This window comes from Narcine bancroftii, chromosome 4, assembly GCF_036971445.1.
Source record: "Narcine bancroftii isolate sNarBan1 chromosome 4, sNarBan1.hap1, whole genome shotgun sequence".
NCBI lineage: Eukaryota > Metazoa > Chordata > Chondrichthyes > Torpediniformes > Narcinidae > Narcine > Narcine bancroftii.
The window spans coordinates 30,693,917-30,720,951 of record NC_091472.1 but is presented as its reverse complement, the minus strand read 5'-3'; the positions used below and the strand labels follow the sequence as shown (position 1 = coordinate 30,720,951).

Genomic DNA, 27,035 nt, shown 5'->3' with positions numbered 1-27,035 from the left:
CTCAAAGGAGACAATCCTATGTATATAAAGGGACCAATCAAAGTCCAGTACCCAGTGTTGGCTTGGAACCCATCAGGCAAAGTTTAGATGGGGGAGAGCCAGTGGATGTGGTGTACCTGGACTTCCAAAAGGCCTTCGATAAAGTCCCGCATAAATGACTGGCTTCCAAAATCAAGGCTCATGGGATTGGGGGCAAAGTATTGATGTGGATTGAAAACTGGCTGGCAGGTAGAAGACAGAGAGTTGGGATAAATGGCTCGTTTTCTGAGTGGCAGGCGGTGACCAGTGGGGTACCACAGGGATCTGTACTGGGACCCCAGCTGTTCACAATTTACATAATGATCTGGATGAGGGGATTGGATGTAATATCTCCAAATTTGCAGATGACACTAAGCTAGGAGGGGTTGTGTGCACGGAAGAGGGGGTCAGGAAGCTCCAATGTGATTTGGATAAATTGAGGGACTGGGCAGATACATGGCAAATGCACTACAATGTGGATAAATGTGAGGTTATCCACTTTGGTAATACAAACCGGAGGGCAGATTACTATTTGAATGGCAATAGATTAAGAGATGGGGAAGTGCAGAGAGACCTAGGGGTACTTGTACATCAGTCTCTGAAGGTGAGCATGCAGGTACAGCAGGCGGTTAAAAAGGCAAATGGTATGTTGGCCTTCATATCAAGAGGGTTTGAGTATAGGAACAAGGATACCTTACTGCAGCTGTACAGGGCCTTGGTGAGACCACACCTGGAGTATTGTATGCAATTTTGGTCACCTTATCTAAGGAAGGATGTTCTTGCAATGGAGGGAGTGCAGAGGAGATTCACCAGGCTGATACCTGGAATGGCAGGAATGACTTATGAGGAAAGATTGCACAAATTGGGATTGTACTCGCTGGAGTTTAGAAGATTGAGAGGGGATCTCATAGAGACCTATAAAATTCTGGCAGGACTGGACAGAATGGATGCAGATGGGATGTTTCCAATGATGGGAAAATCCAAAACCCGGGGCCATGGTTTGAGGATAATAGGCAAACCATTTAGGACCGAGATGAGGAGGAATTTCTTTACCCAGAGGGTGGTGAATCTGTGGAATTCATTGCCACAGAGGACAGTAGAGGCAGGCAGGTTCATTAAATATATTTAGGAGGGAATTAGATCTATTTCTTCAGTATAAGGGTATTAAAGGTTACAGAAAGAAGGGGGGGACGGGGTACTGAACTTTAAGATCAGCCATGATCTCGTTGAATGGCGGAGCAGACTCGAAGGGTCGAATGACCTACTCCTGCTCCTATGAGCATCTTCTATGTTTCTATGTCTCCCAGAGCAGGTTTCAAAGGCATGTGAGCAGTTTACATCTGCACAAGTGACTTACAGATCATGTAGACCACCTCCTCATAAATTAAAATACCAATACTGGCATATTCCTGACATCAGAATAAAGTATAGACTTTGCAATCTATGTGGTAAATATGGGTTGAAGAAGCAGATTTAATTATCATGCAAGTTTGATTGCAAAATACAATGATTTGGAGAAATATGATCCAATATCCTGACACATAACAGTCAGTGCTTCCAATAAACACAGTTCCATTTCAATGGTGTGTGTTTGTAAAATAAATCTTGCATCTAAGTAATGTTTGTTGCCACGCCCACCCCCAGATTTCTAATTCAATAGCTAAAATTATTCCTCAATAGGTTTCTGTCTTACCTCCATATTCCAAAATTGTATAGAACCATCCTGATGAGCAGATAGGAGAATAAGATTCGGTCGTATTGGAGGTAATATTGTCGGTAGAAGTTCATCATTTGAAGCAGGCATTGGTGAGTTGGCCTCTAAGTAAACAAGAAGCAAAAATGTTCATCAGGCAATCAATTTTGGGACACCAAATAAATATCACATGCTGGACCACACATTCACATCTGTACATGTAACAATTGCTTTTTTTTTCAATTTTTTACAACAAAAAATTAAGCCGTTTTGCTCATTTAATTTTCTGCATCTTGTATATTTTTACTTATGCAGTCATGTTTATTGTTCAGCATAGACCTTTTGCAGGGAAATTTTAAAATGTACATTTTCAATTCTCTGCAGAAGGCTAGATAACTAGTCACCAGCATGGCTTGGAGAAGTGAATTCCACTTGGATCAAAGTGGGAAACTCCTTCCACGTGGCCTTTGTGTTGTACCCCTAGCATTTTAAGTATCAGTAAGTATGAGTATTTGTTTATTTTCATTTGCAGAAGTTTAATTTACAGATGTACTGAAATTCTACTTATAGCCACATAGGTGCAGAACATACATCAACAATAGTATAAATTAAATCACCCCAATTACCTATTAAGAGAGGTCAAGAGAGGCCTCTTGGATTCATCCTTATTCCTGGTTCCTATCTATTTGCTAAATGGAACATTGGGAATGTTCATGAAGACTGGTTTTTAGGTCTGACCATGTACTCCAAAGAGTACACAACAAGCCTCAATATCAAAAAACTTACTTGCAAGAGCAAATAAACCACAGCTATTCACAATTTAGAAATCAGATCACAATTTCAAAATTTGTGGTTGACACCTGTTGGAGTTTATAGCTAATACTGAGAAAAACCAAAGCCACATAAATAAGGGGAAATAAGTGAATTTGCAAAATAAGCAAGTTAATATCGATGCAAATAATAATTCAGGGTCTGGTCGCCGGAATAAGGCAGCAAATTAGTTCAAAAACAAGAGTCTAACTAAGGTAGAGGAGACATGATCTGGACAAATATACAACATGAAAAATAGCAAAAAAAAAAGGCTAACAAGGTTATTTAAAGAAACAAACAGGGCTCTGTGGCTCAATTCTGGATATTTTGCATAGAGTACAAATAATCAAACGACATGAACCTCCCTTAGTCTCACAGCCATTCCACTGAAATTAATACAGAGCCATTCATGTGACACAGGTGGTATGAGGAGAGTCCACAACACACTTCTCACTGGATTCCATGCGAGGTTCAACGAAGGAACACAGTTGACAAAATTAGCCGCACTTCCAATTTGCAGAAGCTACACAAAAGTCACAAACCTTGGATCTTCGTGAAATTTTGAAATCATAACAGAACAATTAACTCTCCATAATGCTTACCTGTTTGACTATATTCTGAAGGAGTAACGCTCTCAGCATACTGCATGAAACAAAATAGTTTAGAAGAGAATGTTTAGATTGGACAATTGACACTAAATAACTAACTAATGTGATTGGAGACACATAGATGCTGGAATCTGCAGCTAAGCACCACATCCTAACCCTAATGAGTCAAACTGCATCAGTGGTAGGAAAAGAATGACACTTAAACCCTTCATCAAGACCTTGAGTTGATTATGTTTAGCAACTGTGTTGTTTGCCAAAGGCTGGTTGCTTAGCTAGCTTAACACCTATTGGTAAGTCAATTATCAAGGAAGAAATTTTGTTTAGAAAAGCAGAATAGTATCAAAGCAAGTGAACGTGGGTTTGTGAAAGGAAAATTATTTCCTTGAATCAGTTCTTTGAAAATGTTACAAGCATGCTTTCCTGATTTGCTGATAATACAAAAATAGACGGGAGGAATGCTTGGATGAGGATGTTTGGAATTGACGACAGGATACAGAAAGGTTCAGTAAATTGGTGAAAATTTGGTAAATGAGGTTTAATGTAGGAAAGCATGAGTTTGGAGGAATGAAAAGGCTGATGACTATCTAGGAGAGAGAATGCAAATGAATGGAATGTAAAGGGACCAAAATGTTGCTGTGCATATGTGGTGCGCTGTTAGCCAGAATCAGACACACAAGGTAAAGACTATACAACAGGCTTTAATCCACAAAGACTTCCACAGAGCCAGGCTGGCTGCAGCTGCAGCAACTCTGAGTGAGCTTCGGGAGGCCAGCGCAGGCTTATATCCCGGAGGGTGATTGACACCCGACCAGGTGGAGCTTGATCCCTTCAGGCCAACTGATTGACAGCTGGCCAGGTGTTGTCCTGTCTCCTTAATCTTCTGCAGATACAGAGGTTGCCCCCTGGAGTAGGCCAGTGGTACACACCTTCGTTTAGGGCTCTGCTTTACTGTTCAAGGCTATGACTGTGCTAGGTCCAGTAATATAGCTATTGTACTAAATGTTCAGTTTCTTTTGTATTATATATATGTGTGGAAGGACATGATTCAATGCAACTTACTGTCCCATCCATTCACTGAACTCCTAATATTCAACATTTTACACATCAATTCAATTGTATTGTGGTGAAGTTGCATATTTTAAACAATCAAATTTCCAGCCCAGAATCTGCATGGAATAAGTGAGCACCTCCAGATCTTCCTGTTGATTCGTGCTAGATGAAATGACTGCTATTGTAACCCAATCATTTTGATCAAACTTAATCACCATTTTCTCATTTTATTTTCATAGGATCTGTGAAAGTGGTCTAAAAATCTAAAGTCAAACAACCAAAGACACTTCACATAATAACAAATGAGCAAAGTGACCTTCAAGGTATTTTGAAAGGCTTGTGAATCACCAATGTACAATGAAACACTGATATTGTTACCCCCTTCAGCAGGCTGGTGATGTACCACCACATTCACCCCCTTTTTTAAAATTGTCCCGGGGGTGGGGCAGTAACAAGGAATCATACCCACTATAAACATACACATACAATATTTACAAGTTGAGATGGTCCGGAGGCCGCTGGGGTCTCTGTGACCATGTAGGATTGGCTCCTAGTCACTGGTCGGAGGGGAAGTGGGGGGGGGGGGTGCTGGCACAGGGGTCTGTGTTACAGGTGTGGTGCTGCGCGGAGGGGTGGCCGGGAGGGCCGGGGTCGACGTATGAGGGTCGTATTGGATGGGTGGGGGGGCAGGTTTGTCTCCCAGGGCTGAAGTGGGCCCCTGGTGGTCAAGGAGGTCCTGCATGCCATAGCTGCCTGGGGACGAGAATGTATGCTCGGTCAGCGTCATCCTGGGCTGGATGATGGCGTGGTGTGCTGGTGCCAGGTCCCTGGTTGAGACGGTATCCTCCCTGCCACTGCTGAATTTAATGGCCTTGTGTGTCCGTATGTGCTTACGCAGGAGCACCGGTCCCAGGGACATGAGCCATGCTGGGAGGGTCATTCCAGTCACCGAATTCCTGGGGAATGAGAAAAGACGTTCGTGAAGGGTCTCGTTGGTAGCCGTGCACAGCAGCGACCAAATGGCATGGAGCACCTCGGCCAGGGCATCCTGCCAGTACTCAACGGCCCACCTTTTTGACCTGAGAGCCAGGAGGACTGCCTTCCAGACCACCATGTTATCATGTTCCACTTGTCCATTGCCTCTCAGGTTATAGCTCGTCGTGTGACTGGTCGCGATGCCCCTCGCTGTCAGGTATTGGCGCAGCTCGTCACTCATGAAACTAGAACCCTGGTCGCTGTGGATGAAGGCGGGTTACTCAAACATGGTGAAGATTTGCCCCAGGGCCCTGATGACGGTGGCCGTGAGATGTCCAGGCAAGGGATAGCGAAAGGGAAGCGTGAGTACTCGTCCACTACTGTAAGGAAGTAGACGTTTCGGTTCGTGGAAGGCAGGGGCCCTTTGAAGTCCATGCTGAGATGCTCGAAAGGCCGAGTAGCCTTTACGACATGGGCCTGGGGCGGGCAGAAGAAACGGGGTTTACACTCCGCGCAAACCCGATAGGCCTCGGTCATGTCCCTGATGTCTCTGATGGTGTACGGCAGGTTCAGGACTTAATGAAGTGGTACAACCACTTGCCACCCAGATGGCAGAGGGACTCTTGCAATGCCTGCAGCCTGTCGTCGTGCATAGATGCACAGGTGCAAAAGAGGGCATCAGGGGAGTTGTTAAACTTCACAGGGCGGTACTGGATGTCGTAGCTGTAGGTTGCCAGCTCGACTCTCCAGTGCAGGATCTTGTCGTTCTTGATCTTGTTCTTGTGGGTAGTGTTAAACATGAACGCCATGGCCCGCTGGTCCATGAGGAATGTGAATATCCTGCCGGCCAAGTAGTGGCACCAGTGGTGGACTGCTTCCACAATCACCTGGGCCTCCTTTTCAATGGCGGAATGCCCTAGCTTGGAGCCATGGAGGGTCATGGAGAATAAAGCGATGCAGCGCTCCTCTTTGGTTGAGGCATCACTCTCCATCTGGAAGGAGGAGTACTCATCCACGGCCTGCATCGTGGTGTCCGCAATGTCTTGCCTGATGTGGATGAAGGCTGCCTGTGCCTCGGGTGGGAGGGGAAAAGTTGTAGCTTGGGCCAGTGGGCGGACCTTGTCTGAGGAGCGAGGAATCCACTTGAGTGATAAGAGATAAGGCCAAGGCACCTGTGGATGGCCTTTAGTGTTGGGGGGGGGGGGGGGGAAAGGTAACTCCATTAATGGGAACATCCTTTCTGGATCTGGGCCGACTGGGGGCCACGATGTACCCCAGGATGACAAGGCAGGTGGTGCTAAACACACACTTCTCCTTGTTGTAAGTGAAGTTCAGCTCCCCAGCCGTCTGGAGGAATTTCTCCAGGTTAGCATCATGGTACTGCTGGTCATGGCCACAGATAGTGACATTATCCAGATATGGAAACGTCGCCTTCAACTTGTGCCGGTCTACCATGCGATCCATCTCCTGCTGGAAAATGGAGACCCATTCGAAACATAGGAACATCCATCGAGCCTGCTCTGCCATTCAATATGATCATGGGTGATCTAATTTATGGACTAACTCCTCCTATCTGCCTTCTCCCCATATCCCCTAATTCCTCTATCATGTAAAAATTTATCTAACCGAATTTTAAATATGTTTAATGAGGCAGCCTCAACCACTTCCCTGGATAGAGAATTCCAAACAATCACTACTCTCTGGGAAAAACTATTTTTCCTCATCTCTGTCCTAAATCTACTCCCCCGAATCTTGAGACTGTGTCCTCTCGTTTTAGTTTCCCCGGCCAGTTCAAAAAACCTTCCTACATCTATCCTATCCATACCCTTCATAATCCTATATGTTTCTATAAGATCTCCTCTCATTCTTCTGAACTCGAGCTAATACAATCCTAGACGATTTAATCTTTCATCATAAGTCAACCCCTTCATCCCAGGGATCATCCTAGTAAACCTCCTCTGGACCGTCTCCAAAGTCAGTGTATCCTTCCTCAAATATGGAGACCAGAACTGGACGCAGTACTCCAGGTGCGGTCTCACCAGTACCTTATACAGTTGCAACATTACCTCCCTACTCCTGAATTCAATTCCTCTAGCGATGAAGGCCAACATTCCATTTGCCTTCTTAATAACCTGCTGCACCTGCAACCTAACTTTTTGTGATTCATGCACAAGCACTCCCAAGTCCCTCTGCACAACAGCATGCTGTAGTTTCTCACCCTTTAAATAATATTCAGCTCTTTTATTTTTCTTGCCAAAGTGGATAACCTCACACTTACTAACATTGTATTCCATCTGCCAGACTTTTGCCCACTCATCCAGCTTAACTATATCCCTCTGCAGACTCTCCACATCCTCATTACAATTTGCTCTTCCACTCAATTTGGTGTCATCCGCAAACTTGGCTACACCACATTTTGTCCCCTCCTCCAAGTCATCAATGTAAATGATGAACAGTTGTGGGCCTAACACTGACCCCTGCGGCACCCTGCGAGACCCCAAAGGGAACTCGGTGGAACTTGTACAGGCACCCATCCACCTCAAAGGCGGTGTAGGACTTGTCCTTTGGGTGGATGGGGATTTGGTGATATGCTGACTTCAGGTCAATCGTGGAGAAAACCCAGTAGCGGACTATCTTGTTGACCATGTTGGCGATCCTCGGCAGGGGGTAGGTGTCCAGCTGGATGTACCGGTTAATGGCCTGGCTGTAATCCACGACCATCCTTGGCTTACTTCCCCCTTTGACCAAGGGCTCTCCAAGGGCTGTTACTGGGCTCAATGACACCTTCCACTAGGAGTCGCTGCACCTTCACCTTGATAAAGTCTCTGTCTGTGGCACAATAGTGCCTACTTCTGGCGGCAATTGGCTTGCAGCCTAGCACAAGATGTGGGAAGAGCACAAGTGGAGTGATGCGCAGTGTGGAGAGGCTGCAGGTTGGCCGGGGCTGGTAGGTTGGTGTGCTGTGTAATGTGAGTGGAGGTTGGGGCCTCCCGAAGGCAAGGGTGACACTCTGCAAGTGGAACTGGAAATCTAGGCCCAGGAGAACTGGGGCGCAGAGTTTTGGCATGACCAGGAGCCTGAATCCTGTGTACGTCTCCCCTCCCACAGTAATATCGGCCAAGCAGTGCCCGAGGGTACCAACAGTCTTATCCTTGGCGGCGATGGCGATCGAGCAGGTGGTGGGGTGGACATTTAATCTCAGGGAGTGGGCCATGTTCGGGTGAATGAAGCTCTCGGTGTTGCCACTGTCAAACAGGCACTTTGTTACCTGCCCCTTGACTTGTACGTCCATCATAGAGTGTCCAAGGTCATGAGGGATGTCCCTGGTCAGCGTGGTAGTGGCCAGGACCATCTCAGATTCGGAGTCATCGCTCTTTGTTTGTGTGCAGTGATTTATGGCATCCAGAGGCATGGGGAACATCAGTAGGGCTGCCTGGTCATCGCCCATGTTGACCACATCAACTTAGGTTGTGGGGTGTGGCATGCAGCGGCCGTTGGCACCTGGAGGCATGGGGAGCATCGGTAGGGTGGCCTGGTCACTGCCCGTGTTGACCATGCCATTCTCAACATCGTTGGGGGCCCTCCATGTCAGCCGCTGCCTGGCCCAAGATGGCAGTGGCAGGTGGGGGCCCTCTGCATGGCTGGTCTCCTTCCCCAGCCGTGTTCATTGCATCGGGGGAAGTGACATCATCACAGACAGAGGTAGTGATGTCATTACATCAGCCGGATGTGATGTCATGCCATAAGCTGGAGGTGACATCACTGTAGTTATCGGCGAGCAGCACTGGCAAGGGCAGGGGCTGGTCCAGGTGCTCGGGGCACATGCTGTGTCAGTCGCTGGCTGGGCAGGTTGTTGCACTGTCGAAGTCATGGAAGGTGGAAGTCGTAGCGGGGACAATGGCGCCGCCCGGCATGTGTACATGGATGGGTCCGCGGGGGAGGGGTGTCATAAAGGGCCATTGAGCTGCCGGCTGGTTTTGAGAGGCACACTTTAGCGAAGTGGGCTTTCTTGCCACATCAGGAACAATACTGGTTCCTAGCCAGGTAATTTTGGCGCGATCGTCGGTCTGACCCACACCAGGCCCCACAGTACTTACAGGGGCTGGTGTTTTCTTCCCCAGCTCGGTCTGGGGCTGTAGCTGCAGTGTGAGAGGGCCCTGAGGGAGCCTAGGGGAACCTGAAATCGAAGGCTTCGATGTACAGGGCTGCCGCTTCCAGGGTTTGGACCACCTCCACTGTCACGGTTAGGGCGTAGATATTGTCTTCCAGCAGCTTCTGTCGGATGGCCCTCGAGTGTAGCTATTGGACGAAGGCGTCCTGGATCAGCGTCTCGAACTCCTCTGCACCTACCCCAGGTTCAGCCAGACACGGTCAGCCCAACTCTCGGAGGTGTCCCAGGTAAGACTCAGCCGTCTCCCTGGGCTCTGGAGTTGAGGAGGTACCTTGCACAGACTGCATTCATGGGTGGTTTGTACAAGTTCTCGAGAGTGTCCATTGCGCTCTTGTACATGAAGCAGCCTTTGGTGGCCTGCAAGTTGTGGGGACCCAGCTTTGACCGGAGTAGGACCAACCTCTTCTGATCTGAGTCCAGGATGCTGCCTTTGTATGCCTCGATGATTGCCTCGACCGCGTGCTGCCAGATCTCAAAGTGTATCTGGGCTTCCGGGTGGCATGGGTCAACTTTAAGGCTCCCTGCGCTCAGGAGTTTTCCCATGAAAGCCGTGGGAAAATTTTGTTGATTAAATTGTGGTGCGCTGTTAGCCAGAATCAGACACACACAAGGTAAAGTCTGTACAACAGGCTTTAATCCACAAAGACTTCCACAGAGCCAGGCTGGCTGTAGCTGCAGTAACTCTGAGTGAGCTTCAGGAGGCTGGCGCAGGCTTATATACCAGAGGGTGATTGACACCCGACTGGGTGGGGCTTGATCCCTTCAGGCTGACTGATTGACAGCCGGCCAGGTGTTGTCCAGTCCCCTTACTCTCCTGCAGGTACAGAGGTTGCCCCCTGCAGTAGGCTGGTGGTATACCACCACAGCATGAAACAAAATTGTTAGCAAGCAGGTAGAGCAATGATTAGGAAGGCAAATGATTCATTGGCCTTTATTGCAAGGAAGTTGGAATTTAGAAAATTTAGTAAAATTTCAAAGAACATTGAGAAAGGAAATAATAATCTATGCACAATTACAAAAGCACCATCTTAAATAAAAACCTACCCTAAACATCAAGCTGATTTTTGAAGTGTCATTCAAAGTGATGCTTGAAATCTGTGACTGACTGTCAGTAGTTATCCTGTAGAAAAAAAAAGTAATGGCATGAGGTAAGATAGTCAGCCATGAGAATCCTCTTCAAATTCAACTCTTCATTTTGTTCCCATTGCAAACACAAACATATAATTTCAAAACTTAATTTTGAGATAGTCAAATGGATTCAACAATGGATGAAAGGGAGATATGTATTGGGACCATTGCTGTTTGTCATATACATTAATGAGCTGGATGATGGGCGGTAAATTGGATTAGTAAATATGCAGATGATACTAAAATAGGTGGAATTGTGGTTAATGAAGAAGGTTTTCAAAGATTGCAGAGGAATTTGGACTGCTTAAAGGAGTGGGCTGAAAGGTGGCAGATGGAGTTTAATGCTGAGAAGTGTGTGAAATGCTTCAGTTTGGAAGGAATAATCAAAGCAGGACATATGCAGGGAAGGGGAGGGCATTGAAAAATGCAGTGGAGCAGAAAGATTTAGGAATAACGGTGCATTGTTCCCTGAAGGTAGAATCTCATGTGGATTGGGTAGAGAAGGAGGCTTATAGTATGCCGGCCTTTATAAATCAATGCATAGAAATAGGAGTTGGGAAGTGATGTACAAGGCATTGGTGAGGACAGATTTAGTGCACTGTGTGCATTTCTGATCACCAAATGATAGGAATCATATCAACAAAGAATCTCTTCAGAGTGCCCAGAAGATTTTAAAAAATGTTACCTGGGTTTCACATCTAGATTGCAAAGAAAGATTGAGCAAGTTAGGTCTTTATTCTTTGGAGCATAAAAGGTTGAGGGGATTTGATAGAGGTACTTAAGATTATGAGGGGGGTAGATAGAGTTGGTGTGGATAGGCTTTTTCCATTGAGAGTAGGAGAGTTTGAAACAAAAGGTCATGAGTTAAGAGTTAAGGGGCAAAAGCTTCGAAGTAACATGAAGGGGAACTTCTTTACTCAAGAGTGTGGTGGCTGTGTGGAATGAGTTTTCGGGAGAAGTAGTGGCAGCAGGATTAATTTTGTCATTTAAGGAAAAATTGGATAGGTATATGGATGGGAGGGGAATGGAGGGTTATGGGCAGGGTGCAGGTAGGTGGGACGAGAGAAGAGTACTTATGTTCGGTGCAGACAAGAAGGGCCAAAATGTGCTGTAATTGTTATATGGTTAAATGTTTATATGGATCAAAATGAAGAATATGATACAATAGCAAGATGTCATAATTTTCAGAATTTGAGATGAAACCTCCTTAGGGTAAACAATACAGCTAAGTAGGTCAGTAGAATTTATGGTGAGAAAAGGTTAAAGTTCCATTTTAATTCACCCTCGTGGTGTTGACCTTGATTCCACAATTATGCCTGATTGTAGTTTGACACATATTTTGTTTACAATAGACAATAGACAATAGGAGCTGTAGTAGGCCCTTCGGCCCGTCGAGCCAGCACCGCCATTTTACAGATTATGGCTGATCACTACCATCAGTACCCCTTTCCAGCCTTATCCCCATAACCTTTAACTCCTTTGCCCACTAGAGTCTTATCTAACTCTCTTTTGAACATAATCAGTGAATCTGCCTCTACCACCCTCTGTGGCAGAGCATTCCACAGATTCACACTTCTCAATGATTGGATGTTCTTTTTTTAAACTTTATTTAAAGGTTTTATCACAGGAATAAAAAGAAAAATTACATTTAAAGTAAATATATAAAATAAAATAATATAATTACAATACAACATTAATAACCTAACTTAATTCAATCTTACCCCCCCCTACATATACAAGAACTAAAAATCTATATATATATATATAAAACCCACCCTTCCCCTCCCCTAAAATAAAGAGTGAAGAATTAGTAAGATTAATAATATTATATATTAAAGAAAACAGACACAAAAAGAAAAGAAAAATATAACAAATAAAAATAATAAAAAAAGATTTATGAGACCTAAAATATCACATCTAAGAACATACTTAAATCAAACTTAATTGCATATACTTAACAAATGGAGTCCACTTCAACTTATAAAAAGACATCTTATCTTGGATTGAAAAAGATATCCTTTCCATAATTAAACAAGACTTCATCTCTAAATACCACAATGATTGGATGTTTTGATTTAAAAATCGTTGATAACGTTTAGAAAATAATTTTCCAACTTTTTTCTAAATTATGGCACTCCGAGAACATATGAATCAATGAAGCTTCTAAAATTTTACACTGATCACTTATAGTGGATCAACATCAGAGTACAAGTGAGATCATTTAACTTAGGACATGTATATTCTATGCACCACCTTAAATTGTCTCAAACAATGCCATGCACAAAATGAGGAGCTATTAATCAAAAAATAAGAGTAGTGTCCCAATCTTCATCTGAAAATGATGTATTCAAATCATTTTTCTGAAGATCAAATTAGAACCATGCCCTTTAATTGCTTTATTTGGTTTTTATCAAAAAGAGGGTATATCCTTCAGCCCAAAAGAGGATCTTTGCTTTTACCTCACTGATAACTAGATGAGCAATTCTATTGAAATTGGATGATAATTCTTCACCTACACATATCCAATGGTTACAAGATATGACTTATTTAACTTTGGGAAAAAAATAATATTAAAAAATAAGGTTTGAATTTGAAACGATGTGTGGCCCATTCATGGATTAGTATCATAAATTGAAGATTTAAGATGTTCGGATGCTCCAAGACTCCCTATCTGGTATCTGAAGCTTGTTATTCAATCCATATTTTCATATTTTATGCAAGTTAACCTTGTCTAGAGGGAGAGGTTAGATTAGTAGGTTTTTTTTAAAAAAAAACTTCTTTCTCGTTAGTAAAGATTGTTAGATAAACGGGTTTAAATGTGCGTTATTATAGATCATGTCACAGAATAAAATAAAAATATATTTTTATATGATTGAATTTTAATTGTATCATCTATTTTGGTAAGATCAGTTGTAAAAGTAAAAGCCGTAAAAATGATTTTGAGTTTAATGAAAGATCTGGATTGGATAGATATTTCGTGGAGATTAAATCTGAAGGAAAGGGACTTTTGTTTTTATTCACATAGACATAATTCTTATTCAAGAATAGATTTATTTTTAATATCAGCATAATTTCAAGAAAGAATTATGTTTATAGAGTATAAGGCTCATATTTCATCTGATCGCTCTCCACTTTTGATGACTTGTTTGGACCCTAAGAAAGAAAAATCACTTTATAGATGGAGATTTAATTCTGCATTGTTGCAGAATCGATTTTTGTGATTTTATAAGGAAACACATTCAATATTTTTTTAGAAATAAATTCTAATTCAGTGGACAATTAGTTTATTTTCTGGGATGTTTTGAAGACAATATTTAGAAGGTCAGATAATAAGTTATACAGCAAAAATTAAAGAAAGATTATATGAAAGAGGATGATCAATTGGAAAAGGAAATAGAATGTTTGGAGAAGGATTTACAAAGTTAGATTTTCGATGAGAAAAGGAAGTATCTGATAATAAAAAAATCTCCAATATGATACGATTCAGACTTGTAGAATAGAAAAATTAATTGAGAAAACTAAACAAAGGCATTATGAATGAAAAGAAAGGACTCGTATCATTTTAGCTTGGCAGTTGAAAAATGTACAAACTTCCATAACAATTAACACTAAGAAAAAGAGCTCTAAGAAGATTACTTATAAATGTCAAGAAATTAATGGTTCATTTAAAAAAGATTTTTATTTTAATTTGTATAGATCTCAGTCCACTTGTGAGGTGACTAAAATTGAGATTATTTTGTCTCAAATAAATTTATCTAGTTTGAATTATTGGGATCAAAGTGATCTGGATGCTCCCTTTACAGCAAGAGAAATTAGTGAGGTATCATGTTCATTGCAGAGTGGTAACATATCGGGGAAGGATGGTTTTCCACTGGAATTTTTAAAGAAATTTAAGGACCTTTTAATGGAGGTGTTGAAGCACGCAACAGAATTCCATTCTCTACCAGAATCTTTTTCAAAAGCAATTATTCGTTAGACTAAAAAGATAGAAATCCATTAAAACCTGCATCTTATAGACCTATATCATTATTGAATGCAGATTATAAAATTATTGCAAAAATTTTAGTGAATAGATTTACCAAATTTAATTCATATGGATCAAACAGGGTTTGTTAAAAAGCATCGATCTGCTGATAATGTTGCTAGACTGATTAGTTTAATTCATTTAGCTCAGAAAAGAGGTGACTTAACTGTGGCAGTAGCATGGATGCAGAGAAGGCTTTTGATTGGTTATAATGGAAATTTTTTTGTATAAAGTATTGGCAAAGTTTGGTTTTGGACCAATATTTATTAATTAGGTTAAAACTTTACATAAAAATCTGCCTGTAAGGTGATGAAAAAAATGGCCAAATTTCTACTCCTTTTTAAATAACTACATCAACTAGACAAGGTTGTCCTTTATCACCAGCTTTGTTTATTTTGGCAATAGAACCATTAGCACAATTAATAAAACAAACTTTTAAGATTAAAAGTATAAAGGTTAATCAGGAAGATTATAAAATAAATGTGTTTGCTGCTTATGTTTTGGTTTATTTGACAGACCCTATGAATTCAATTACATATAAGATTGGAAGAATATGGTGAAGTATCTGGGTATAAGATTAATTGAGTAAAAAAGGCCACTCAATTTAGATGGCCAGATACTAGAATTAAATATTTAGGTAATCAAATATTTAGCTATTGAGTTTATAATGATATAAAAAATAAATAAATTGAATTATTTACCACTACTTATTAAAATTAGAGAAGATTTAAATAGGTGGAATAGCTTGCCTATAATTTTAGTAGGTATAGTTAATTGTATTAGGAGGGATATTTTCCCTAGAGTTCAATCTTTTTTCCAGTCAATTCCTATTTCAGTTCTGCAATTCTTTTTAAAGTCTTGAATATGGGTATTAGAAAGTTTTGGTAGGAAATGAAAATGCTGATGTTTTATTTGGAAAAATTGACTTGGAAGTTTGAATTAGGAGGCAGTTCATTTGAGATTTATTAATGCATTGTAGATAGGATTCATGCTTGGGCCAAAATAGAACTTAGTAAAATAGGAGAAATTAATATACAGGATTTTATTTATGTGGAATTCAAAATTATTGGTGGGAAGTAGAGATATACCGTTTTGGAATATCGGAGTGAATTATGGAATAAAATTGATTATGAAATAGGCATGAAAGGTTTAATTTCATGAAAATTGCCTTTATGTCAAAATAGACATTCCATTTTCTATGGATAATCAATTTCTGACGACTTGGATGTGAATGGGTGTTGAGAGAATAGAAGATTGTTTGGAAGCTGGAAGATATATTACTTTTGAATGATGAAGAATAAATTTAATGTGCCAAATAATACTTTTTTTCTGTTATTATCAAGTTAAAGCTTTTCTGACTGATAATACATTACCTACTCAGAGTGAATTGGAATTATTGGATTCATAATACTAGTAAATAAATTTATCTCTGTAATGTATAATTTACTTCAAAAGAAGTAGGGGTACATGAGATTAAGATGGGAAATGGATTTGAATAGGCAAATAGATGAAAAAGATTGGATGCAACTATGTAGAGATAATATGATAAAGATTATTAATGTTAGATATAGTTTGGTTCAATATAATTTTTTTGCATCAATTATACTTAACTCCTCAAAAAAAAATTAAAAATTGAACCCAATACTATCAGATTTATGTTTTAGATGTGGTCAAGAAGTTGGATCATTTCTCCATTCTACTTGGAAGTGTCCCACAGTTAAACACTTCTGGTTTGAAATTAGAAACTTTTCAAAACAAATAACAGGGGTAATGTTTCCGCAGGATCCAATGCTATTTTTGTTGGGTAATAATATGACTATAAAATCAAAATTAAAATTAACTATGTATCTCATTGAATTTGTACGAATTGCTTTAGCAGTTTTTAGGACATGCATAGCTATTACTTGGAAATCATATACAGATTTAGGGATGGAGAGAGGACATGCAGAACTTCATAGCTGTATTCCACTTAGAAAATTACTTATAATTTATGAAATATATATCAGATATTTTGGAAAATATGGACCCGGTAGGCTGGGAGGAAGTAGGTATAACCAGCACTAACAGCTCCCGTCTTCTTGACAGCTAGACACAACAGCTTCCTATCTACAGCCATGAGGCATAGTGACTAAGCAGCACCCATAGCTCTACTGAGAAGCTCTGGCCTACTCAACATTGCTATGTCATGAGGTCATTAGCACTTCAGATGTCATGATGCCACGATAACACTGTAATAAACACTCTTCTCTTCACAGGCTGACAACTTCAAGTGCGGTCTCGTTATTTCAACACGATGGTGTACAAGCACAAACATCTTCTGCCACATTGGTGACCCCGATGGGTCTACCCGGTAGTTAAACCCTCCAATGGACATGCTCAATGGCAACATGCCAATGACCCAGCCATAAATAACGGACACACACAATGGCCAAGCTCAAATTAATTTACTATAGCAATGCACCAATGAGCCAGCAATAAATAACGGATACACTTGACAGAAACTCTGCAAGTCCAAGCTCAAATCACTTGCAACAACAAGCAGCTTGCTTGCAGTAAACCTCCAATGAGCCAGGAACAAATGATGGACTACCTGACCCAGCTGAACCTACATTTGCACTGCTCCATTTGACCATAGCTACAAATGACTACAAATCGATCAGTGTCACATCACAGGAGGCCAGTTACTCTTCCCTTCACAGTCAACCAAACGAACAGCAAGGAGCATCGCAGAAGGTAACTGGACATTTGAAAGACTGTTTTACAACCTACTCACTCACTTCAGTGACTCGGAGTAGGCCAAGCTATTGTTTTGTGTGCCTTGTGAAATGCTCAACAAGTCTGGCCAACAAGTTGCAATGTCAGGAGAATGATTATCAGCAACATTTTAAACTGTCTGCAGACATCAAAAGGCTGCGTGTTTTTGCTTGACACAGCATAGCAATAGCACCTCAGTTTCTCCAGGATGTTACCGCATCCCGCACTCCATTACACTGAAGTGGTCGTTTATCAACAAGTTGCCTGCAGCCGGCAGCACAGACATTTGAAACTTGACTGTTCAAACTTTGAGAGGTTTGCATCTCAGCAGCTGTGTCCGGAGGGAACATTCCCCATGTTTCACCAGCCTCCCTCAAAGACCACTCGACCCAGCAACAAGCAGCAACCCCTCCTTGAGAGAAGAACCCTGTGATGCAGGGACAACGACTTATTCCCTCGAGGCAAAAATCACGCGACCCAGGGGATAACCAGCCACCTCCTGATGGAAGATTCTATGACCCAGGTATTAACCTACGAATTAAAGCATAACAAAACACCGCCTGTTGATGATGTCACTGAGACCTTTTCCTACCGACAAGGCAGATTGTAACAGTCACTCAGTACACCATTGCCTATCGTTGATGCTGCTGTGTTATTTTCTTGCTGACCAGGCAGATAGTACAAGTTTTTTAGTCCCAGTGCAGCACCATTCAGTACAACATTGCCTGTACTTGATGCTACTGAGACTATTTCCTGCCAACCAGGCAGACAGTACAGGTTTCTCAGTCCCAGAGCAGCACTACTCAGTATAACACAGTTTACTGGCCCGGCCACCAGCCAGCAAACTTTAAGCAGCAATGGACAGTCACTCAGCACAGCGCCACATGTCAACTCCTGTATGACACTACAGATATTAAGCAGCAATGGACAGTCGCTCTGCAGAGCGCCACCTACCAGCTCCTGTGTGTCATTGCAGACTTTAGCGGCTCCTTAATTTTCTATAGTTAACTCTTTCCCACCAGACTTTAAGATTAGCATTATAGACTCTCACAATTGCCAACAATCTGCTTAGAGTATGGACTTTCAGTTTTGGTGATGCATCTCAAATGTTTGACGCTGTTCTGGATTTCTCACGTGCCTTAACGTTGATTATCTGTAATCTACTCTGACGTTTTGCAACTGTCTCTGATTACCTTTTGCATACGTTAAGTGTCTCACGTGATTTCTACTGTATTTATTTGTGAGGTCGATAATTGTTCATGGCTTTCAACTTGATTGGGCCCTGTTAGGATGTGCGGTACATATCACTTCCTCCCCCAGCAGCCTTCATACACGATGCTCTGGCACGGCCCCACGAATGGCAAGTCGGTTTTGCTTTCCCTGCTCAGTTTTACGGCAGAATGTCTGCACTAATTCGGAACCGCTGAGCCAGTTGGTCACTTACTGCTGATTCTGGAGGGGGTGGGGGCGAGCTGTGTAGAAGTACGCTTGGAGGGAGTGGGCAGAACCACCGCTAACAGCTCCTGTCTTGTGACAGCTAGACACGACAGCCTCCTATCTACTGGCAACTAGCCACTACAGTGACGAGACATAGTGACTCAGCAGCACCCTGAGAACCCTGGCCTACTCAATGTTGATATGTCATGAGGTCATTAGCACTTCAGATGTCATGATGCCAGGTCACATGTTGTGTGTCTATATCAAGCCTGATAACACTGTAATAAATGCTTCTCTCTTCAATGGCTGACAACTTCAGGTGAGGTCTCGTTATTTCAACATGAGGGCATAGAGCACAAAAATCATCTGCCACAAGCCCATATTTGCAAAATATGGGTATGAAAGTTTAACAGACTCTCTGAAGACCCCATGTCTTGGTAACTTCCAGCATCATTACATGGTTAAAAACTTTATGTTAAACAGTTTATTCTTTTGACATTCTCCAGGTTTTCTTCCTTCTATTTCTGTTCCTTCTTTTTCTTTGTTTTTCGGGGTTTTTTCGGGAGGGAGGGAGGTGTGGGAGAGGGCGGAGAATTTGTATGCCACATGAATAATTTTTGAAGCTTTTTATTGAAAGAATTGCATTTATGGTTGTGGTTTAAAAATTGTTAAACAAAAAATATTCCAAAAAGTACTAATTTCATTGTATTATGAAGAATGGATTAACTGTTAACTCAATATAATTATAGAATTAGATGTTTTGAAGGAGACTAGTAAACAATTATGGGTATATTTCTGATTTACAATTTATCTGCGTCATGCATATGATATGACCTGTTTTATGCTAATAACTACAAGACTACATACATCAGCATGAAACTCAATAAAAACATTTTTTTTTAAATAAGCATACGTACAAAATATTGGATCAAGGTCTGATAAATTGAAATTATGCTGTCTCATATATCATGGTAAAATAAATAAAACAGAGCAGTTACAACTTCCATATTTTTGCACTATTGTTTTCTATGCTCATAGATAATTCAACTAAATGCATATTAAAACTATCATTCGGTTTTACACTACTTTTGGTAACTTGTGAAACCTTTAGCATCAATGGGAGTAGTCGTCCAATAATCCCCTATCTCAAATGGTTCAGTATCTGACACACAGAGTGTTATTTCCCATGTTCATTTTACACTCATCAGGGTTACTTCCCCATGCACCCTTCAAATGTCCAACATTCTTGTTTGCTCACATCTTTTCAAACCCACATCCCTGTTCCTGTATTTCCTATAAACACCCAGGGCACCATGCATTTACTTCCTGAAAACATACCAGCTCCTTTTAACCTGCACGCTTTCCTTTTTTTTTGTGATCCCTTTAAACTTAATAAGATTCAGTTTCTTACTACTGTTCAACATCTTTTATAAAATTACATTTAAAACATGCTGGGGAATTAATAGGAGCAATATCCTGTGGAAAATCTGTCAGTCGAGCACTACCAAAATCTTGAGGGTGTTGAATTATTAGAGTTTTATTGTATAATAATTTTACAGGCAGAATATAATTCCATTCTTATAGTGCATTCTTTTGTAAAATCATATGGTGAGACGAGTCAATTAAATGGCAAAATCAATCTATGTTAAAAAGTCCAATTTATCAGATATACTGGAAATGCCTTTCAGCTTTCTTTAGATCTTTATATTTATGCTATAAGCAGAGAAGAATTCAAAAAGAAATCTCAGATAATTGAATCATTTACCCAAGAGTTTCTGGTTCATTAATTTTTACTCTGAGAGCAATAAATTTGACAACTTGAACCTTGGCTGATTCCACACCCTGTATTAAATCATTCTTGTCACTTCTATCTGAGGTATCCAAAAGCCGATCTTCATTAAATCTGGAATCCAAAACAGACAACTGTTAGTCTGCGTAAGTACGGCTAGCTGATAACCTCTGCTACTAGTTTTAAGTGTCAAATAACCTGAAACTATGGGAATAACCTTTTCATTTTTTTGGCATACTAATAGATACCATAGTCAAGCTGGTGTGGTTCAATCAGACTCAAATAAGTCAAAGCAATGGCCCTTTAAATTTTAAACAGAGTTAAAACAAATAGCACCAGGGTATTTGAATAAAAATTGACATCAAGAGTACAAGGGGAAAGCTTTCTTCCAGTTGAAACACAAGTTCAAGTTAAATATCATCTGAGTGTACATTTACAGTATAACCAGATGAAACAGCGTTACTCTGGATCACAGTGCACCCACATAATATACAACACAGAATAATCATATATGGTATATACATAAAAATATCATATAAAATATATGTGCACAAATATTCCAGAATAATTCATTGTTTCATTTATATAAGACCCAATGGCTCAATTTTAACATTTAAGAAAAATTTGGACAGGTACATGATTGTGTGGTGGTTGGGAGTTGGTGATCGTCCTGACCACTAGAGGGAATCAGAGACAGACTGTCTGACCTTGGGTTAGATGCTCAAAATGGATGTGTCCCATGAGGCTGTGAGTTGATAATAAATTATAATCAAGACAAAAGAACCCTATTTTCTTTATCACAATAGAAGAAACATCACAGATGGGAGGGGCATGGGGGATATGGACTGGATATAGGTCAATGGGACCAGGCAAAATCATATTTCTGCACAGGCAAGAAGGGCTAAGGGCATGTTTCTATTCTGTGGTGAGAATGCAGAACAACCAAAGGAACTGCTCACATTCACAAAATAACATGTATTTATTTATTTATATGAACACTTGTCCAGCATGTGTATTGTTTGTTTACATGTGTGTTATGTCTGGTTGTGTGTCTGCATGTTTTGTACCGAGGAACAGAGAACAGTATTTCACTAAGTTGTACTTGTGCAATCAGATCTCAATAAACTTGACTTGTCATGTTCCGTGATTCTAATTATCTATGGTTACGGGATATTATTCTTCAATCTCATAGTGGTGGGAAGAAGCTATTTCCCATTCTGACAGTCCTCATGCACTTGTACCTCCTTCCTAGTGAAAGTTGATTGATGATACTCTGTGATAGATGGAAAGAGTCCACAATAATTATTTGAATCCTACTTAAGCAACTCTCCCAGTGAATATCAATAGTGATCTTCTCGGCTGTTTTGTTAATCCTCTGTATTGACTTCTAGTTAACATAACATAACAATTACAGCACGGAAACAGGCCATTAGGCCCTTCTAGTCCGCACCGAACCAAACACCCCTTTCTAGTCCCACCTCCCTGCACAATGCCCATAACCCTCCATCTTCTTCTCATCCATATACCTGTCCAACCTTTTCTTAAATAATACAATTGACTCCGCCGCCACTATTTCTCCCGGAAGATCATTCCACACAGCTACCACTCTCTGAGTAAAGAAGTTCCCCCTCATGTTACCTCTAAACCTCTGCCCCTTAATTCTTAACTCATGTCCTCTTGTTTTAAACTTTCCTCCTCTTAACAGAAATAGTCTATCCACATCCATTCTGTCTATCCCTTTCATAATCTTAAATACTTCTATCAAATCCCCTCTCAACCTTCTACGCTCCAAAGAATAAAGACTCAATCTGTCCAATCTCTCCCCATACTCCAGATGCTTAAACCCAGGCAACATTCTGGTAAACCTTCTCTGCACTCTCTCCACTCTGTTTATATCCTTCCTATAGAACACAGAACTCCAAATTAGGCCGCACCAACGTCTTATACAATCTCAACATCACCTCCCAACTCCTATATTCCATGCAATGATTGATAAAGGCCAGCATACTAAAAGCCTTCTTCACCACCCTATTCACGTGAGTTTCTACCTTCAGGGAACGATGTACCGTTACTCCTAAATCTTTCTAGTCTTCTGTATTCCTCAATGCTCTCCCATTTACCACATATGTCCTACTCTGATTCTTCTTACCAAAATGAAGCACCTCACACTTATCAGCATTAAATTCCATCTGCCATTTTTCAGCCCACTTTTCTAAGCAGCCCAAATCCCTCTGCAATCCTTGAAAACCTTCTTCATTATCCACTATTCCACCTATCTTAGTATCGTCTGCATATTTACTAATCCAATTCACCACCCCATCATCTAGATCATTAATGTATATAACGAACAACAATGGGCCCAATACAGATCCTTGAGGCACACCACTGTCACCGGCCTCCAACCTGACAGACAATTATCCACTACCACTCTCTGGCCTCTCCCTTTCAGCCAATGTTCAATCCATTTGACTATCTTAAAATTTATACCTAAAGACTGCACCTTCCTAACTAACCTTCCATGTGGTACCTTATCGAAGGCCTTACTGAAGTCCATATAGACAACATCCACTGCGCTATCCTCATCCACATTCCTAGTCACCTCTTCAAAAAATTCAATCAGATTGGTCAAACATGACCTTCCTCCCACAAATCCATGTTGAGTGCTCCTGATCAGACCCTGTCTATCCAGATGTTTACAAGTACTATCTCTAAGAATTTTCTCCATTAATTTACCTACCACAGACGTCAAACTTACAGGCCGATAGTTGCCAGGCTTCCTCCTTGAACCCTTTTTAAATAACGGAACCACATGCGCAATGCGCCAATCCTCCGGCACTATCCCCATATCTAATGACATTTGAAAAATTACCGCCAGAGCCTCTGCTATTTCCTCCTTCACTTCTCTCAATGTCCTGGGGAAGATCCCGTCTGGTCCCGGAGACTTATCCACCTTTATATTCTTCAAAAGCCTTAAAACTACACCTTTTGTAATCTCTATATTCCCCATATTTACCCAATTTGCTTTTTTTATCCCACATCTCCCAATATCCTTCTCCTTAGTGAATACCGATCTGAAGCTTTGCAGCTACTAAACCGCACAATGATGCAACCAGACAGAACACGCTCCTGTAAAATGTTTTTAAGATCAGAGGCCAGCAACCTTGTCCTCCTCAATCTCCTTGGGAAGTGTAGATGCTGTTGAATCTTCCTGATAATGAGTTGGTGTGAGTCCAGGATAGGTCATGTGTTATACGCTCTCTCCATTGACGTGTAATTGAGAGTGGTTGACCTTTGTCCTCCTGAAATCCACAATCATCTCCTTTGTTTTGTTCACATTGAGATGCAGGTTGTTTTCCTCACAACATTTGACAAGCTTTCCAACCTCCTCTATGTAAGCCAACTCATGAGACCAAAGACCGTTGTAGTATATGCAAACTTGATAATTTTGTTTGAACTATCTGGCAGTGCTGTTATGACAATTATCTCTTCAGCCTGTGATGTTTATGCTGACCTTAATGCCAATTTAAATCTCCCCATTCCATTCCCTGCTAATGTCTTCTAGTAGCAGTGGATGTTTTTCTTTGTACCTGCACAACACAGATTCCTGTTAAGCAGAAGTGTGGGCCAACCTGGGTAATGACCACTTAATATTTTTTCAGACCTTCTTGGCAAATGAGGTGGGTGATTGTCTCACCAACACTCCAGGGCAGTGAGCAGTGGGATTGAGGACCTGAGCAAGAAATGAGAAGCTGGAAAAACTCAGCAGGTCAAGAAGAAAAATGGACAGTCAGGGCTTCGGGTTGGAATCCTTTCCAGATGAATGATCTAATAATCAAGCCCCCTCTTCGCCTGCCAAGTGAGGTCTAAGTGTTTGTTCTATGGCATGAAATAGCAAAAAAAAACTGTGTGGCAGCACCTGCAGAGGCAGTTGATTGCATTTTTACTTTGGAATTTAAAATGAGCTGCACCCTTGTCAAGCGAAGATGCTCACAATTTCATCTGCAAACTAGAGTCGATATGGCACAGAGAAAGCTCTAACATTTCTTGTCGAACTACTTATTCTACCTAGTCCCATCGACCTGCCCTTCATATCCCTCCATCCATGTACCTATCTAATCTTCTGTTAATAGTTGAAATTGAACCCACATCCACAACCGCCACTGGCAGCTTGGTCTGCACTTTCATTGAGTGAGCAAGTTCCCCCTTATGTTTCACCTTTATCCCATGTCTTCTAGTTCTTGTCTCACCCAACTTCAATGGAAAAAGCCTGCTTGCATTTAATGAATCGATACCCCTCATAATTTTGAATACCTTCTTTAAATCTCTCTATATTCTCTGATACTCCAGGAAATAGAGTCCTAATCTATTCACCCCTTCCCTATAACTCATCTTTTCAAGTCCCGGCAACATCCTTGTAAATTCAAAGCCTGCTTGCATTTATTGAATCGATACCCCTCATAAATTTGAATACTTTCTTTAAATCTCTCTATATTCTCTGATACTCCAGGAAATAGAGTCCTAATCTATTCACCCCTTCCCTATAACTCATCTTTTCAAGTCCCGGCAACATCCTTGTAAATTCAAAGCCTGCTTGCATTTATTGAATCGATACCCCTCATAATTTTGAATACTTTCTTTAAATCTCTCTATATTCTCTGATACTCCAGGAAATAGAGTCCTAATCTATTCACCCCTTCCCTATAACTCATCTTTTCAAGTCCCGGCAACATCCTTGTAAATTCAAAGCCTGCTTGCATTTATTGAATCAATACCCCTCGTAAATTTGAATACTTTCTTTAAATCTCTCTATATTCTCTGATACTCCAGGAAATAGAGTCCTAATCTATTCACCCCTTCCCTATAACTCAACTTTTCAAGTCCCGGCAACATCCTTGTAAATTTTCTATGCACTCTTTCAATCTTATTAATCCTTCCTGGAGGTTGGAGTCCAAAACCGCACACAATATTGCAAATTTGACCACGAATCTCTTGACATCCCAACTCCTTTCATCATGAAGGCCAATGTACAAAAAAAGCTCTCTTTACCATCCTATCTACCTGTGACTCCACTTTCAAGGAATTATGTATCCATATTCCCAGATCCTTCTGTTCTGCGGCATTCCGCACTTCCTTACCATTTACTATGTTGATACTAGCTGGTTGCATCACTGCGTAGTGTGGGAGATACTCTGCTGAAGATAAGAAAAAGCTGTGGTGGGTGCTGAATGCAGCTTAGAACATCAGAGAAAACTCCCTCCCCTCTATCAACTGCATCCGTATCTTCCATTGTCAAGGAAAGGCAGCCAACGTATTGATGGACCCATCCCAAGCTCTTTTCTCCCTTGGCCATGGGAAGGCTCAAGAATGTAAAAGAATGTACCAACATGTTTAAAGATAATTTCTTTAAACTTCAGACTCCTGAATAAATCCATCCTCACAAGCTGCTCTTTCTACGATTTATCTTTACAAGGTAACACTGGACTTTCTCCTACTTTGTACATACGTCAGAGTTGACTTGCTAGACTGCTTGAAAAAAAACCCTTCTCAATGTGACAATATTATCAATATATAGCGATACCAACTAGAGAGAGTGCAAGTCTGGATCACCTGTTAGGGAACGAGATAGGACAGGTGACAGAAGTATGTGTCGGGGAACATTTTGGGTCCAGTGAAATTAATGCCATTAGTTTCAAGATAATTAGGGTAAGGATAGTCTGGGCCTCGGGTTGATATTCTAAATTGGAGAAAGGCCTATTTTGAGGAAATGAGAAAAGATCTAGAATGCATGGATTGGGATAAATTGTTTTTGAGCAATGATGTGAGAGGTAAGTGGAGGACCTTCAAAGGTGAAATTTTCTGAGTACAGAGTTTGTATGGTCCTGTCAGGATCAAAGGCAAGGTTAGTAGACATTGGGAACCTTGGTTTTTGAGGGATACTAGGCATCTGGTTCGGAAGAAGAGAGAGGTGTATAGCAGGTATAGGCAACATGGAGGGAATGAAGTACTTGAGGAGTATAAAAAAATACAAGAGAAACCTCAATCAGGAAGACTAAAAGAAGATATGAGGTTGTTTTAGCAGGCATTGTGAAGGAAAATTCTAAGGCTTTCTACAGGGTTATTGAGAGCAAAATGATCGTAAGGAACAAAATTGGTCAGCTTTGTATGGAGACAAGAAATGGGAAAGGTCAATTTTTTTTCATCAGTTTTCAGTCAGGAAAAGGGCACAGAGTCATAGGAAGTAAGGAAAACAAGCAGTGAAAGCATAGAACTTATACAGATTAAAGGGGAGGATGTGATTTCTGTCTTAAAGCAAATAATGGGTGGATAAATCTGCAGGGCCTGAGGCAGGATAGTGCAGAAATTGCAGGGGCTCTGGCAGAAATATTTAAAGTATACTTAGCAATGGGTCTAGTGCCAGAGGATTGGAGGTTAGCTCACTTTGTTCTGTTGTTTAAAAAAGGCTCCAAAAGTAAGCCTGGAAATTACAGAGCCTGACATCATTTACAATAAGTAAATTATTGGAAGGTGTTCTAAGAGATCAGACTTACAATTATTTGGATAGTCATGGACTGATATGG

At 41.1% G+C, this 27,035-nt stretch overlaps 1 protein-coding gene across 6 annotated transcripts in view; it reads right to left on the bottom strand.

Annotated features, from left to right (window-relative positions):
• Positions 1-27,035, bottom strand: part of LOC138760424 (WD repeat-containing protein 64-like) — a 119,119-nt gene that overhangs the window by 25,092 nt on the left and 66,992 nt on the right. For all 6 annotated transcript variants that reach the window (XM_069931005.1, XM_069931002.1, XM_069931004.1 and 3 more), the window contains 4 exons: positions 20,434-20,571; positions 10,370-10,445; positions 3,124-3,163; positions 1,712-1,836 (listed from right to left, as the gene is read on the bottom strand). In XM_069931005.1, the coding sequence (XP_069787106.1) occupies positions 1,712-1,836; positions 3,124-3,163; positions 10,370-10,445; positions 20,434-20,571 (379 nt within the window). The remainder of the gene's footprint in view (positions 1-1,711; positions 1,837-3,123; positions 3,164-10,369; positions 10,446-20,433; positions 20,572-27,035) is intronic.